This window comes from Adiantum capillus-veneris, chromosome 22 (assembly GCF_014529385.1).
Source record: "Adiantum capillus-veneris isolate H3 chromosome 22, ASM1452938v2, whole genome shotgun sequence".
NCBI classification, from domain to species: domain Eukaryota; kingdom Viridiplantae; phylum Streptophyta; class Polypodiopsida; order Polypodiales; family Pteridaceae; genus Adiantum; species Adiantum capillus-veneris.
In genome coordinates, this window is record NC_140952.1 from 124,940,421 (window position 1) to 124,955,494 (window position 15,074).

Here is a 15,074-nt window from a genome sequence, read left to right on the forward strand (position 1 = left end):
CAACACCCAAATCAGCCATAAGGTGTCTGAGCCATACACACTCAACCGTAGCTGTGAAGATTTCCCTGTACTCAGCCTCACAACTCGAAGTGGCCACAGTAGGTTGCTTCTTGCTCAACCATGATATACATGCACTGCCAAGCATGAAACAAAAACCACTTGTGGACACTCGCGTGTCAAAACAACCAGCCCAATCTGAGTCCGAAAAAGCATGTAAGTCTGGCGGCAATGATCCCCCCTTGGGATAAAACAAGCCAAGATGTAAAGTGCCACTAAGGTAGCGGAAAATCCTCTTGACAGCCTGCCAATGCTTAGACCCTGGGCTATGCATAAATCTGCTGACCTGTGAGACTGCAAACTGAATATCCAGCCTCGTGTTGCATACATAAATGAGGCAGTCAACAGCAGTTTGATAAAGAGTGACATCAGCAGGATCGCCAGCATCATGTAGACTCAACTTCAAACCTGTTTCCATGGGAGTGGCAATAGGTTTGCAATCCTCAAGTCCAAACTTACATAGCAATGTCTCTATGTAACTTTTCTGACACAAGGCAATACCACCATCACACTGCTTAAACTGTATACCCAAGTAATGATGCAACAGCCCCAAATCTTTCATCTTGAAAGTAGCATTCAAATCAGCCTTAAATTCAGCAATATGTCTCTCATTTGGTCCAGTGATAAGCAAATCATCAACATAAAGAACCTCAATGAGAAGTACATCACCCTCACGCTTTACATACAATGTGCTTTCTGTTGGACTGTTACAAAAGCCTTGTTTGACCAAATGAGTGTCAGCTTTCTCATACCAAGCACGAGGAGATTGCTTCAACCCATACAAAGCCTTGTTACATTTGCACACTTTGTCCTCTTGTCCTTTTATGACAAAACCGCGAGGCTGCGTTACATAAACTTCCTCAAATATGTCACCATTCAAGAAAGCAGTAACAATGTCTGATTGATATACATCCCAACCAAAATGAGCTGCCAATGCACATAGAAAACGCACAGTAGTCATACGACAAGTGGGAGCAAAAGTCTCTTCATAATCTATGCCTTTTTGTTGTGCATAACCCTTTGCAACAAGTCGAGCCTTATGGCGATCGATCTCACCATCCGGCTTGCGTTTCAGCTTGTAAACCCACTTCGTACCAATGGCCTTTTTGCCAGGAGGCAAATCACATGAGTCCATGTGTCATTTTCTATAAGTGCATCATATTCTGATTGCATGGCAGCCATCCAATTTTCTGAATTTTGTGCTTCATCAAAAGTCAGAGGCTCCTCAACATCATGTAAGCTAGACACAGCCAAAGCATAACAATCTGATGCATAAGATGCATGGCGAGAGCCTGAACGGGTACGACTAGACACAGGTGCATCCAATTTACTGTCACGCAAAGTGTGCACCAGCCATTTTGGCATACCTCTAGCCTGCTCATTTTCAGCCCTTTCCTCATCAAGTACATCATGTACATCTGCATCAGTAATAGCTGATCGAGAACATGTTCAGAAACCCTCATAGGCTGTACATTTGCCTCATTGGAACTTACATTCGTATTTCCACCACTGAAAAGAGGCAACAAAGTGTCTAAATGTCCTGTGAGCTTACATTACTGTCTCTAGTACATGACAGCAAGGGCTAAACAGAATCTTCCACAAACACTACATCCCGTGAAACCAGAATACGTTTTGTTTGCGGATGATACAACCTGTAACCTTTGCTTTCAGCCCTATAACCAACAAAAATATATTTGACAGCCTTATCATCCAATTTTCTTCGCTGCACTTGTGGCACCAAAGCATATGCCAAACAGCCAAAAACACGCATGTGCTCAATAGAAGGCTTTCTATCATGCCATGCTTCATATGGAGTAATAGACTGCAAAGCTTTCGTAGGACACCTGTTAAGTACATAAGTGGCACACATAATGGCTTCAAGCCAAAAAGAATGCGGCAAAGCTTGACTATTGACCATACATCATGCCATTTCCGTAAATGACCTATTTTTCCTCTCAGCAACACCATTTTGCTGAGGTGCATAAGGCATTGTACATTGGTGTTTTATCCCACGACTAGCCAGAAATGCATTAAATTCATGAGACATATACTCCCCCCCTCGATCAGAACGGAGGGTGCCCATAGTGCATTTCGAGACATTTTCAGCCATAGCCAGAAATTGTTTGAAGCACATAAAAACTTCGGACTTCTCTTTAAGCGAAAATACCCATGCATGCCTCGAGTAATCATCTATGAAAGTCACGAAGTAAAGGTAATTGCCCAAGGACGGAGTTTGCATGGGCCCACAAACATCACTATGCACAAGATGCAACCTGCATGTGGCCCTAACTGAACCATCCTTTGGAAATTTAGAACGCTGCATCTTACCCAAAATACAGCCTTCACAAACATGTTTGATAGGTGCTTCAAGAGGCGGCAAGAAGCAACCATATCAAATTTCTGCAAACGCAGCAAACTGGAAAAATTCAGATGACCAAAACGTGCATGCCAAAGTTTTGCATCTGAAATAGCCCTTGAATCTGCAACAGCATTTGCAAAATTTTGTCCACACTTGTCATACAAAGTGAGCTTATATAGCCCACAGCACAAAAGGCCAGATGCAACAATTTCATCACCAAAACTGAGATCAGGAACTGTACATCTGTCATCCACAAATTTGACTACAAGTCCAAGTCTAGCAAGTGCGGATACAGACAAGAGATTCTTCTTGATCCCAGGTACATAAAGTGCATCAACAAGTGTGAAAGAACTACCATTAGCATCAGTAAGCACAATCTTTCCAACTCCCCGAGCTGGATAAGAGGCATTGTTGGCACAAGTGACTGAATTCCCATGAGGGACAGACTCGAGAGAGGTAAACAATTCACGATGTGAGGTAATGTGCTTTGTAGCACCACTGTCGAAATACCACACATGTGAATCTGCAGCAACTGACAAGCATGCATCATGGACAACAGGATTGTAAGTGCACTCTACGCTAAACGCCCATTCTGCATCAACATCAGCAACACAATCTCCTTTCACAGAAGACTCAACAATGGCTGCATTTGTAGTGGAACCAGGATTTGCAGTGGACCCCCCTCTTTCTTCTTAGCCTCTTTGGCCTTCAACTTAGGACACGACTTGATCAAGTGATCATTGGCTTTACAATAATGGTAACGCATCTTCTTTTTGCCCTTATCACCAGAATTGCCAGACGAATTGCTGCCAGCAGAAGCATTAGGAACAAAATTTTTGCCACTCGCAGTAGAACCATAAGAAGTGGTTGCATTACTGTTACCACCCTTTCTTTGAGAAGCAATAAAAGCCTGTTCAACTGCACGCTGCCTAGTCCTGTTTTTTCTGGAAAGTGACTCTTGCAACAGCAATGTGCATAATGCATCAAACTTGACAACTTCAGGATTTCCTTGGGTCATGTGTCGCAAAAGTCTGGTAGGAATCTGGTAAGGCATCAAGAACAGTCTGCACAAGGGAACTGTCTGAAATGACTTCACCTGCAGAAATAAGCTGCTCATTGATATCCTTGACACTAGCAAGGAAAGTGTCCATATCATCTTCCTCCTGCATAATCTTCGACTCCAGCTCTTTACGCAGCAAAGCAATTTTAGCCTCATTGCGGTTGCATAAAGACCTGCTAAAATATCCCAAGCCTGTTTTGCAGATTTTGCTGAACGGATGTGAGGAACAATGGTGCGCTTCACAGAAAACGCAATCAATGCATGAGCCTGCGCATCCTTAACATCCCAACGAGCTTGTTCTGCCGTAGGCAAAACAACTCTAATAGCTGCAATCCTTGTAGCAAGACCTGCAACATCCTCAACATCGCCTACATCCTCAGAACCAGGACGTACATCAATGCCCTGCACAATGTTCCAGACACCCTTTGACACAAGAACATGTTGCATCATATAAGCCCACATAGGGTAGTTGTCCCCATCCAACCTGTCCTCAGCAGCAAACATCTTGAACACATCTGTGTTGTTGTTGTCAGCCATGGTAAATGTTGCACCTGATGTGAAAACTGCCCGAAAATAGGAGAAACGGAGCAGGAACAACCTGTGCTATATAGCACAAACCGTAGAAGACTATAAGGCACCTATTATGCAGAAAACGACACTGACAGAAATTTTGCATAAAATGACGAAATAGCCTTTGTAGTACTGCCTGTAGTGGAAACGGATGCCGAAATGAGCCCAAATCAAAATTCTGAGCAGACCAAGCTCTTTGAGCTTACCCAAAATTTTTGTCGACCTGCGAACGCTCGCCAAAGCTCACTGAAATCGGAGAAAGTGAGCAGGTGTGTGCTGGAGCAGCTGGCGACTATGCTCGGGAGGACGTGACCTGCTCTAATACCAATTGTTGGAATTAGGATTGCAGAGAAACACACACAGCTTGGAGAAGACGAAGGAAGCTCAAGGCACACAATAGAGAGTGTCTTACTTAGTGTGCAATGGAAAGATAGATAGCCCTAGAGTGATGGGCGTATATACAATGCACGGGGGAAAAAAACCTCCTAAAGAGGGAAAAAATGCCCCGGCAGTCCTAGTGTGTTCACACACATCACTACCACATGTATATGGTAACAGTAACTAGAAGTAACTTACTACTCATAACTTAATTCACTACTACACATGCAAAGTGCATGGTGCAAAGAAACTCTAAAGAGCATAAACCGCTAAAGAAAAGGAAAACAAGAGGAAAAGTATACGAATCCACATTCGCATCACCTCTTTATAAGGATATGAAAAGTCTGTTGACTTTTCATTTCCTCCCTTCACTTAGTCATCTGAAATGTTTTGAAAGGATTTTTATTTTCTAAAATTGGGAACCCTACTCGTAACTTAATTGTGAATTTGTATAATTTTGAGTTTGCATCTATATCTTTCTTTTTAAAATTAACTAAACATGTCTAGCCAAGATCTCGTTTTAGTAGGCCAAAATATTGATATTTTTTTCACCCAAATGGAACACCTGGAATCTCCTTAAGCACAACTTGAAAATTTACAACAAAGAAGTTGTTGTAAATGCCACGAGATACTGCTATAGTGACAAAAATTAAACAAGTGAATTGTCAAGGTGATTAAACACACTCTAGGTGCCATCTACTTAACAAAGTATGATGGAAGAAAGGATACTATAAACAAGTATATTTATGGAATAATAAATGCATAGATTGATATATGTAGTTGATGAATTGGACGGTGTAATGTGTCCTGATAATGGGTGCGGGTAGAGTAAAGATTGTGGGATCGATGCGTGCAAAAATAATGAAAGTGTTATCGATAATAATGACATAGAAGGGTATGGTGAATTTGAGGATGGAGGCCATCTATATTGTCCCGAACAATCGAACATGTGTCTCCCTGATGGAATATGACTCAGTACAAATGCAATAAGAAAGGACATACTTGAACGAAATTCAAAAGTAAATAAGGATTATTCTCCCTTCTCCTACTTTAAATACAAGTATGTTTGGATTGAGTTACGTGGTTGATGGAGTGGATAGTGTAATGCATGAGGTGATTATGGGTGTATGTGAACGTAAAGATTGTGGGGCTAGTGTATGCAAACATGGTGGAAGTGTGATTTGAAATAATGATGCAAAATGGTATGGTGTATTCAAGAATGGAGGCCATCTCTATTGTATCTAGTAGTTAATCACTTCTTACTTATGTGCAACTTTCTGAGGGTTGTCTCTCAAATCCTCGTTGGACCGGTATAGCTCGGCATCCAAGCCTTGTAGATTGCATCTCCTTGTTGAATTACCTTGTTTTTCTTGTTTAGCATTCCTCACTTGTGCGTTTGATGCTCCACATGCTCTAATCACATCATCATTAATGGATTGTGTGTTGGATATGTCCAAGTTCGTTTGTAACAGTCTCTCCTTCAAAAAGCCTCTCAATTGTGCTCCATCCAAAAGCTTTGAGATGCAAACAAAAGTGGATCAACCAAACTTTGGCTCAAAATGCAAACATATATGCAACCGGTACACAATCTTGAAATATTTAAGTAGCTCCATCCAATACTGTGTGTGTGTGTGTGTGTGTGAGAGAGAGAGAAGAGGACAGGATTAAAGATCTATGCGACGAAGGGTTGAACTCAAGACTTGTTATGTAAGAGGGAAACGGCATAACCAATCTACTATTTGCCTGTGTTGATGACATCCTGCACTAGGTGATTATTGTTGCATCCCTTACAGCCACAACAATATTGGCTAGCTCGCAAGACTCCCCAACAACCGTTTCCCCGAAGCGCGTGTGGGTTTCATCTCACGGCCACAGTCCCTAGGCTACTACCCACCTGCACTTTGGGTAAGTGCTTGGATCTTGGCATTTTGTCTGCAACAAAAGCACTAGTCCTATGTTGACAATGCATACCACTTGGAGGGTCTCCCCAGTCGTACTACTCAACCAAGCTTGCAACGAACCTTCCAAGAGAGGGTTGTTGGCTTGCTACTCAACTCTCTACTTGCTCTAATTAGTTTCTACATCAAGTTTTTTCGTTACTTGTTTTCCTTTCTTGATTGGTTTTACTCTAATTAGTTACTTGCTTTCCTTTCTTGGTTGGTTTTACTCTAATTTAGTTTCTATATTAGGTTTCCAAAAGGTTGTCTCATCAAAGCCTTCTTCACTAACTTCTTGGAGTTCCTCAAGAGCCACTTTCAGCAAGTTGATTGGTTTCTATCGTGGCTAATAGCTCCAATGGAATGCTTTGTTGCTCATCGTGTGGCATCCTCCTACACTTTCTCGATGTTTTCAATTGCCTCATCTTCGTCATCGTTTACGCTCTCCCTTCTGCTTATCCATTGCATTTTGTTGTCAAATCATACAATGCCCAATGTCAAAGCTCTTGACACTGAAGATGTTCCTTGTCCTTTTGGCTTTTGGTGGTTCAACTTTTTCATATACAATAGCGGAGTATGCTTTTGGTGCAAGTGCCTATCTCTCAAAGGTTGAGGTCATCCTCTCTCCACTTAGCTTACCATGGCACTTTTTACTCTCTTTACAAAAGATTTTAAACCCTGGTTTACAATTTGCCATGTGACTGGCTGTATCCAGTTTTTTACAATTCCTAGATTGTCACCTTTGGACCTACTTTGTTATCAATGACTCAGAATTGGCACCATTTGTGCATTCTATGGGATTTTCAAGTAATAGAAATCAGCCTCTTCCTTTGCGTGAGTGTCCGAGTAGACAGAGAAGAAGAAGAAGAAAGGTGAAGAAGAAGAGAGTTTTAATGTCGTAGGAAACTATCCCAAGAGACCTTAAAGATATATCTAGAGAGAGAGAGAGAGAGAGAGAGAGAGAGAGAGAGAGAGAAATTTTATCGCTGTAGGAACAATCCCAAGAGACCGTCACAGTCGGGCGTCGGGGGGCTGCAGATCTCAGCCCTCCATTTAGTTGCCATTACTGAGCGGAACGAAGGGGTAGTGGTGTTGGATGAGAGACAACTCAACGGGTGGAATATGGGGGGCTGCATCCAATCAGCGCTAAGCAACTCAGCAGCCAGAATGAGTTCGGAGGTCGACAACTCAGCATGCATAATCTTCACTGTCGCTCAGCAGCCGCCACATTAGGCCATGGAATCCATGCAGTCTCTGCGAGCTCAAACTATCAAGCACCGCCGTCCTACAGTGAATCCTGATACACTTTAATGCTACTGTGCCCACTGTATGGGCTGCCCTACTCCAGCGCTATAGTGCTCCAGTGTCGTTCTATTGGCCCCCCTCCACCCGACAATGACGGCCGGGAATGGTCAACCACTGACCATTCCCTTCAAAAAGTGCTCCCACCATGGCTCCCGGCTGGTCGCCCTTTCTTTCAGGGAATGGTCAGTGGATGACCATTCCCTACACCTTAAAGATATATCTGGATGGAGAGAGAGAGAGAGAGAGAGAGAGAGAGAGAGAGAGAGAGAGATCTTTGGGAGGCATAAAAAAGGCCTTATTCAATCGATGGAACGTTTAAGAAATAGAAGAGTTTCACGCTTATTAAGCTCTATCCTGCCCTTACTTACTGGCAAGGCAGTGGGCACAGCATTGACAAGCATAAGGGCAATTGAAACTCTTGAGACTTGAGACCATTTACCGCACCTAGCTCTGACAGACCACCTGCCATTTTTGAATGGTAACATTCAAAGCCCTTTGCAAGCGCTACTACTTTGCTGTTGACAGAAAGCTTTACATGAGCTCTGTGCTATTTAGATAAATCCCCAGAAGCTATGACTGGATGCTGCAGCTAGATCTTGCACTCTCCCAAATGTAAAAGAAGGGTTCGCTTCTGTCCGACCAGCTCAAAGCCGCCTTTGTGTGGCAACAGAAGTTTCATTCTGCATCATTAAACAACACACATCACTCTAATTCCTCTTGGCTTATCCCACTTACTAAAAGGTAAACAGTTCCTGTATAAACTAAACTTCATTGTGTACAATTTGAAGTCCACACTCACCATTTCTTCCAGGTCGTTCAGTATATTATCCCACTCTGAAGCAACAACAAGGTCATCGACAATCCCTTGCATGTCGTTCTTGTTTTTACGAAGCAACTCCAAATTCAAACTTCTTTGTGTAAAACCCATTGAGTTGAGCATGCCAAGGATAATATCTTCCTGGCAATCACTTGACTCATAATGCTCAAAAACCTCCCTCCCCTCTTCATGTGCAGACTCCGTTGACGTAGTAGTACCCTCCAAAAGCTTCTCTCCAATTCTTGCCTCTTTCGATGACCTTTTGATAAGCGAAAATCCGCCCACTCCACTCTTTACAAACCTTACATCCATGGCATGGTCATCAGCATCCGACAGCACTGAGTCCTCGATTGAATTGCATGCATCTATAGCCATGCTAGACAAGGCTGTGTCATGTATGGTAGACAAAAGTAGAAAATCTTCTGCTTCATCATGAGAAGTTTTCTCTGTCAAACCTTTAATACATTTGCTTGCAAATTTGGCTGGCAGTACATGCTCCTCTATTACTTTGATCTCTTTCTGCAATTCCACAGCTGAAGGCTCACATTTACTGGAGGAAGGGGTGGACAACTGACTTAGCTCCTTCATCCGTTGGCCTTGCTCAGATTCAAAGTCACCTATTTGGTTCAACTGCTCGGGCTTGGAGATGACCTTTCCATTGCCAGTATTAAATTAGTACTTATTTTTTCTCTCACCTTTTCAATCATACTTCTATGCAAACACACAAGGGCAGTGTAACATAAACTTTGCTAGTCCCTAAGCAAGCAGTGTTTGTTTATGAGCAATATGTAGAATAATCATGAGCCTTATTTGTGCATACCACAAATACACTGCAAAAAAACCTAAGTGCAATTACACACACCAGAACATCTGATCAGATCTTTGTATTCTGACATGATGTCCAAACCTATACCTGTATTATGACCCAAATCTTTTGGCCAAACTTTTGACCGGTTGGAGCCATTAGACGCCAATAGGACACAAAGCGGCCAGGCCGATCAGGTGTCACAAGATCAACAGATACATCGATTTCCGCACCCAACAGCAGGCCAGATTTGGGTATCTGCAAATTGATTTATTAAACCATATTGCAGACTTAATTAAGGGCTATACAAGGCCGCTACATGAGAACGTACCTCCAATGCATAAGCCTTCTGAGATCCCAACACATCTCCACCAGCATACACCAACTGGGTTGCAGAAGGCCATGGCAATATGCCACTGTTCCTTAACCGCCAAGATTTTGTGAACTTTTTTCCCATAATAATCTCCCCGCCATCCGGAAAATTGAGGTGATGAACAAAGCGGGAGTCTAGCATTTTGTAACCATGCTGGCAATTTGAATTCAAATTAAGGCAGGGGACATGCTTGTGACCGGGAAAGTAGTGTTTGCACACTTTTGCCTTTGAAGAATGGTGAGGCTTCAGTGTTCCAGATTGAAAATTATACTGCCTTGCCTGCAAAATCATGACTGTAGTTCCATAAACCCTCACAATTCAAACGATTTTCTGTTAGACTACATAATATGAGTCCAAATTTGTGCTGATAATATGACTCATGTAACACCCACAAAGTTGAAAAAGAAAAGATGCTGTTTTACCATCTTTCCTTTCAGTGGCACACGATCATCGTGTCTTCTTTGGGAATGTACAAGCTTTTCAACTCTTTGATTATCACCACAACCAAGACATACCTTATTTCCATTTTTCCTGCAGAGAAAAGGTTAGAAACTGTAAACTAAAAAGCACAAATCTAGTATATACAGTGTACACAACATAAGTTTTCAATCTGCTGTTCAACTTGTTCAAAAACCTGAATCTTGAGAGAGGTTGCGATACATGCACGAACCCACAACTGACACAGTGCAGACCATTCTGGAATGGGCGTGGAGCTTCTTGAACTACACAACAGAATTTAGAGGATTGGTGCACACACCCCACTTAGGAAGCATCATGCGTTTAATAAATTTCCTGTACTACATATTTTAATGCTGCAAATATGAATTGATCTTTGAAATGTGATTTAAAAATCAATAAATTGGGCATGCTTGAATGAGCATAGATATATGGCTTTAGTCAAGAAGTACTAAAACCTCTTGCGGTGCAAAGGACAAGAGTAACATGGAGAAGACACGTGTAAATGGCAAACCAAATACATCCTTGTAGAAGAAATACACACAGATTCTGAATAAACATACAACCCCATGTATCTGACATACACATGCAACTGTCATGAGGTATTTTACACGTTCCACTGAAAATACAAAAGAGAAAAGATGAAAAGTACCCTTCAAAAGTGGCGGTTCAGAAAATGCTGCTGTTTTAACGCAGCCTGTTGGCTTCTTAACTGTTTCAGATAACTCGGAGCAGCCTAAAGGCTTCTCCACTGAGTCCAAAATTGACCTGGAATCTGGCTCTGTAACCTCTTTAGAATCCAGTTCAAAAGGCTTAACGTCTACCTCCAAGCGAAGAGGATCAATCCTTTGCACTATGCAAGCATCATGTAGATCAGAGTCATTTCCCATAGTCACTACATCATTGTCTTGATCCACGTATGTCAACACCAGTCTGCACTTAGGAGACACATTAAACATGTCACGAATCTTAGCTTCTAAATCTTTGAAGTTGAGGTCTGGCTTGCCATCCTTTGCTTCTTTAACAATCAGTCTCCGCAAAGTGCTTTCAAACTTGATCTGGTGCAGGCAACACACAGGTAAGCTGATATTAAGAAAGTGTCAGTGCAAACCATGATGCTGCTACCCAGACATTAACAAAGGAAGGCGTCATTCCACTTGTAGACTGAAGAAAAAAGGATAGAAATGGAGTCCCAAGTTGAAGTTGCAAAACCAGGGAAACCCTTATGTAACACATAAGCATGTGTGTTCCTTTCAACAGATATTCCAATATCACAAAGACCCTTTAAAGCCCTGAATCCATCTAATACTTGCATAGCATAATAGAACGAGCAATATACGAACACAACTCTGAAAAGTAAATGCCTTATTCACCTTCCCACCACATAATGATACCACACCAGAGAGAATGACCATAAATGACCTACCCTCCAGCCTTTATCCATCACAGCCACATGGAACAGGACAGGAATCAAGCAACAGGCAAGAACAGAGAATAAGCGTCAAAGGTTGGGACAGGATTAAAAATGGGGGGAAATACACATTGTTAGGTACAACCAGTACGTCATCTATTCAATCATCAAACAGACTATCATTCAGTAATCATCAATTCATATTGGATATATAATACAAATTCTGCAGAAAGATGTGGCACATTGCAGCATATACATACTATGAAAACTCTACAAAGAAATGAAAGGGGAGTGTGGACATTTCCGTGAAGGCTTAACAGAAGCCTCACAAACAAAAGAACCTTCCTACTTTGTGTTCCCATAAGGGAACCGTTCCCTTTTGAAGCCACAAAGTGGAAACAGCTCAAAAGCTTGGGGAGCTGGTTCCCCAGGGTGTTCCTCCATTCTGAGCCCGATTCCCCCTGTTCCCTGTGGCTATGCAAGCCACAATCTGAGCTCTTGTAGCATACAACCAGGTAGCGCACTCTCTCCCAATATCCCATATCACCGTAGGGCTCCACTCGTGCATCCCAACCACTGAAATTCCTTTAACACTATTTATTGCGGAACTTAATGCCGCAAGAAAGAATACACAAGTACTCAGAGACGGCACAGGATGTTACAGGCACACTCAAGCAAGAAATCAATAGCAACACACACACGGAAACTTCAAAATCATTAAGCTTTACTAGAGAGAGAGAGAGAGAGAGAGAGAGAGAGAGAGAGAGAGAGAGAGATGAAATGAAATGAAATGATATATTAACGTCTACAAAAGGCCAAAATGACCTATGAGACCAACTGATTACAATGATGAGTCTAGTACCAAGTCTGGGTACAAACAAAGAAAACTACAAACAACAAACTGAGATAGGAGTGCTACCGACTCCTATGGGTGGCTGGTAGGCTGAGCAATGGTATCATGCCACAAAGTACAAAGTGGGGATAAGTGTCACCATGATATAATATAGCAGTAGCATGAAGCCTATCCTGATCGACACTCTGGGTGTCGTGCTAGGATCCTGTGGATCCTCTGCCGAAATCTCCGCCGGTGCTGCGTGGCTCCCCTCAGTCGCGGTTGTCTCGATCTCCCCAACTCTATAGCTCGGTCAATGAGAGTACCGCTGGTGTGTGTATGGGTGGGAGCCGAGCTCTATGATGGTGGTGTCCCCTCTGCCTCTGTGGTACTCAGACTGAAGAAATCTGAGATGCGTCTCTGGGGCTGTCTCTGTGTTTGCCCTCTCAATAGAGCGTCTCTATGTCTCTGTATCTCAAGTAGAAACATCTTTGATCCTGATATCTCATGACTCTATCTAGCGAGTCAAAACCATCTCCTAATAGACAATGAAAGCGTCCCCGTATCTCATAGTAGACTGTGCAATCACATATGTAGTGAAACTCTGTCTCTGGCTCTGCATGGCATAACTGACATATTCTGCTGGTATGCCTCTGAATCTACCTGTCTCAATCCCAAGCTGGTGTGAAGATGTGCGAATCTGGCCTATGGCACATCGTAACCCATGAGATAGATGTGTGTCCATGTAGCTGGGTCGTGTGACAAATCCGTCTGTCGTGAGTTGGAGAAGATGCTCTCTATAGAAAGCCCTCTTCGTACCCAACTCCCGTGATGGCTCTATCCATGTCCTCTTGCTATCAAGTTGGATAAGATCCTGCCGAATGAGCCTAGTAGTCTCCATCCGTGTAAGAGCCAAAGATGGTGCATCAAGGGAATACTGGAAAGGGGGCAGCCTATCAATGCTGAAACCATGCCTCTGAAACCATGAGCTCATTTGTGCATACCAACATGATGTATCTCCCTGTAATGCTAGCTGTCTGGATGACTCAAGAGCAAGCCTAGCATACCTGCCCCTGGTGGTGTCCCATAAGCTGTGTACAAATAATACTGATCTGGTGAGTGCCTCAACCTCCATAGGTGGGTCAGCCAGCTCCGCTCGTATGATGTCATGTGGGACTGAGGCCTTGGCTCTAATCAGCCTAGAAATCATAGATATCGAGGGTCTCTCCATATTACTCCATCCAGCATTGTCAACAGACGGTCCCCAAACCTGAACCCTGTAGTGCATAACTGAAGCGACCAAAGTGTCGAAAAGCCAGAGCTTTGTTCGAGGTTCTTGGAACTGAACCTGCGAACAAATCCTCTCTAAACCGCCTAGGGCTGCATAGGCACGAGTCAATCTAGTGTCTGCTGCCACTTTCAGTGTGAACCTCGGTCCACTAAAGACCACCCCAAGATATGTGTATGCATCAGTGTACTCCATACTGTCTTGCCCATATGTGAATGTAGGTGCTGATCTCCTAACCCACTGTGGCGTGGTATCAAATACCATGACCTTGGTTTTACCAAGGTTGACAGACAATCTGTAACAGACTTGGACACTCCAAGTCAAGAATCAATTGCGACAGCACCAAATAACCACTTCAAAACAATTCACAAATCACAATAGATTTGCACTGGCCCGACGGAGTTCTGTGCCTAGAGATATTGGCCCCAAAGACTGGCGCCCCTTTCGGTATTTCTTTTTGTATTAATCAGTTCAAAGTACAAGAGAGTGGCTCGGGGTTCACTCTCAGACTCTGTGTCCAGATGCTCTGAGAAGTGAGGCCCTCACCACTAATTTAAAGGTTACAAGGGATGCCCAAAAGCTTGAAAGCAAAAGCCTGAAAGCAAAAGCTCTTTTCCCTCTCTCACAGAGAGCTTCTGAAAGCAAAAGCAAATTCTCGCTCTCTCTCAATGAGAGCAAAAGCTGAGATTTGCGTCGCTCAAAAATATCCCCAAAAAAAAACACACACACACCTCCGCGATTTTCGGAAATTAGGGTTTTTGGCAAAAATTAGGGTTTGCAGCAATTTTAGGGTACCTGGCAGAAATTAGGGTTTCTGATGTTCGCCACGTCATCACTTTGTGACATACCCCCCTCTTGAAAGCATTGTAATCGACCGCCATTATGCCTGCAAAACCGACAAAAGCCATAAACCGTCTTAGCAGACACTGACTGTTAGTACCTATGTACTAGGAACACACATCTAGCACATGTACAAAATCGACAGTCACATCACACGACGTCGAAGGGCATCACCAGACATCGCATGACATTCAACATTCATTCGGATCTTAGACCATGATTTATCGGCAATGTAGCTAGCAATCACATCTAGGTGCAATCGGGACCTCATCGATGTCCGATTGACTAACTCCTATTGCAACCATGTCTATTCGAGATCAAGTAGACCAAAATGCTGCAGTCATTTCGTCTATCAGTTCCTGCACTCAAAGAAGTCAAGAACAAATCAGTATCATTATCAGGCATTCCATTTCATAAAGTCATCCAGCACAATACTGTCAGCTCTCAGTATCCCTGAAGCTCAAAGAGACATCAATGACTTTAGTATCAAAATCAAGGCATCTGTTGACAAAGGAGCGGAGTAACTCCCCTCTTGTGCATCCCACTACACCAGATCTTCAGCCAAGCTGAATTTCTGGGTTCCGTT

The 15,074-nt window shown here is 43.0% G+C and overlaps 1 protein-coding gene across 1 annotated transcript in view; it reads right to left on the reverse strand.

The window, feature by feature from the left end:
* Positions 1-7,943: 7,943 nt before the first annotated feature.
* Positions 7,944-15,074, reverse strand: part of LOC147430161 (protein JOKA2-like) — a 43,078-nt gene continuing 35,947 nt past the window's right edge. The window contains exons 2-8 of the mRNA XM_086494663.1: positions 10,770-11,175; positions 10,296-10,383; positions 10,084-10,192; positions 9,620-9,940; positions 9,397-9,546; positions 8,466-9,134; positions 7,944-8,346 (exon numbers count right to left, since the gene is read on the reverse strand). Of these exons, the coding sequence (XP_086350789.1) occupies positions 8,311-8,346; positions 8,466-9,134; positions 9,397-9,546; positions 9,620-9,940; positions 10,084-10,192; positions 10,296-10,383; positions 10,770-11,175 (1,779 nt within the window). The 3' untranslated portion in view covers positions 7,944-8,310. The remainder of the gene's footprint in view (positions 8,347-8,465; positions 9,135-9,396; positions 9,547-9,619; positions 9,941-10,083; positions 10,193-10,295; positions 10,384-10,769; positions 11,176-15,074) is intronic.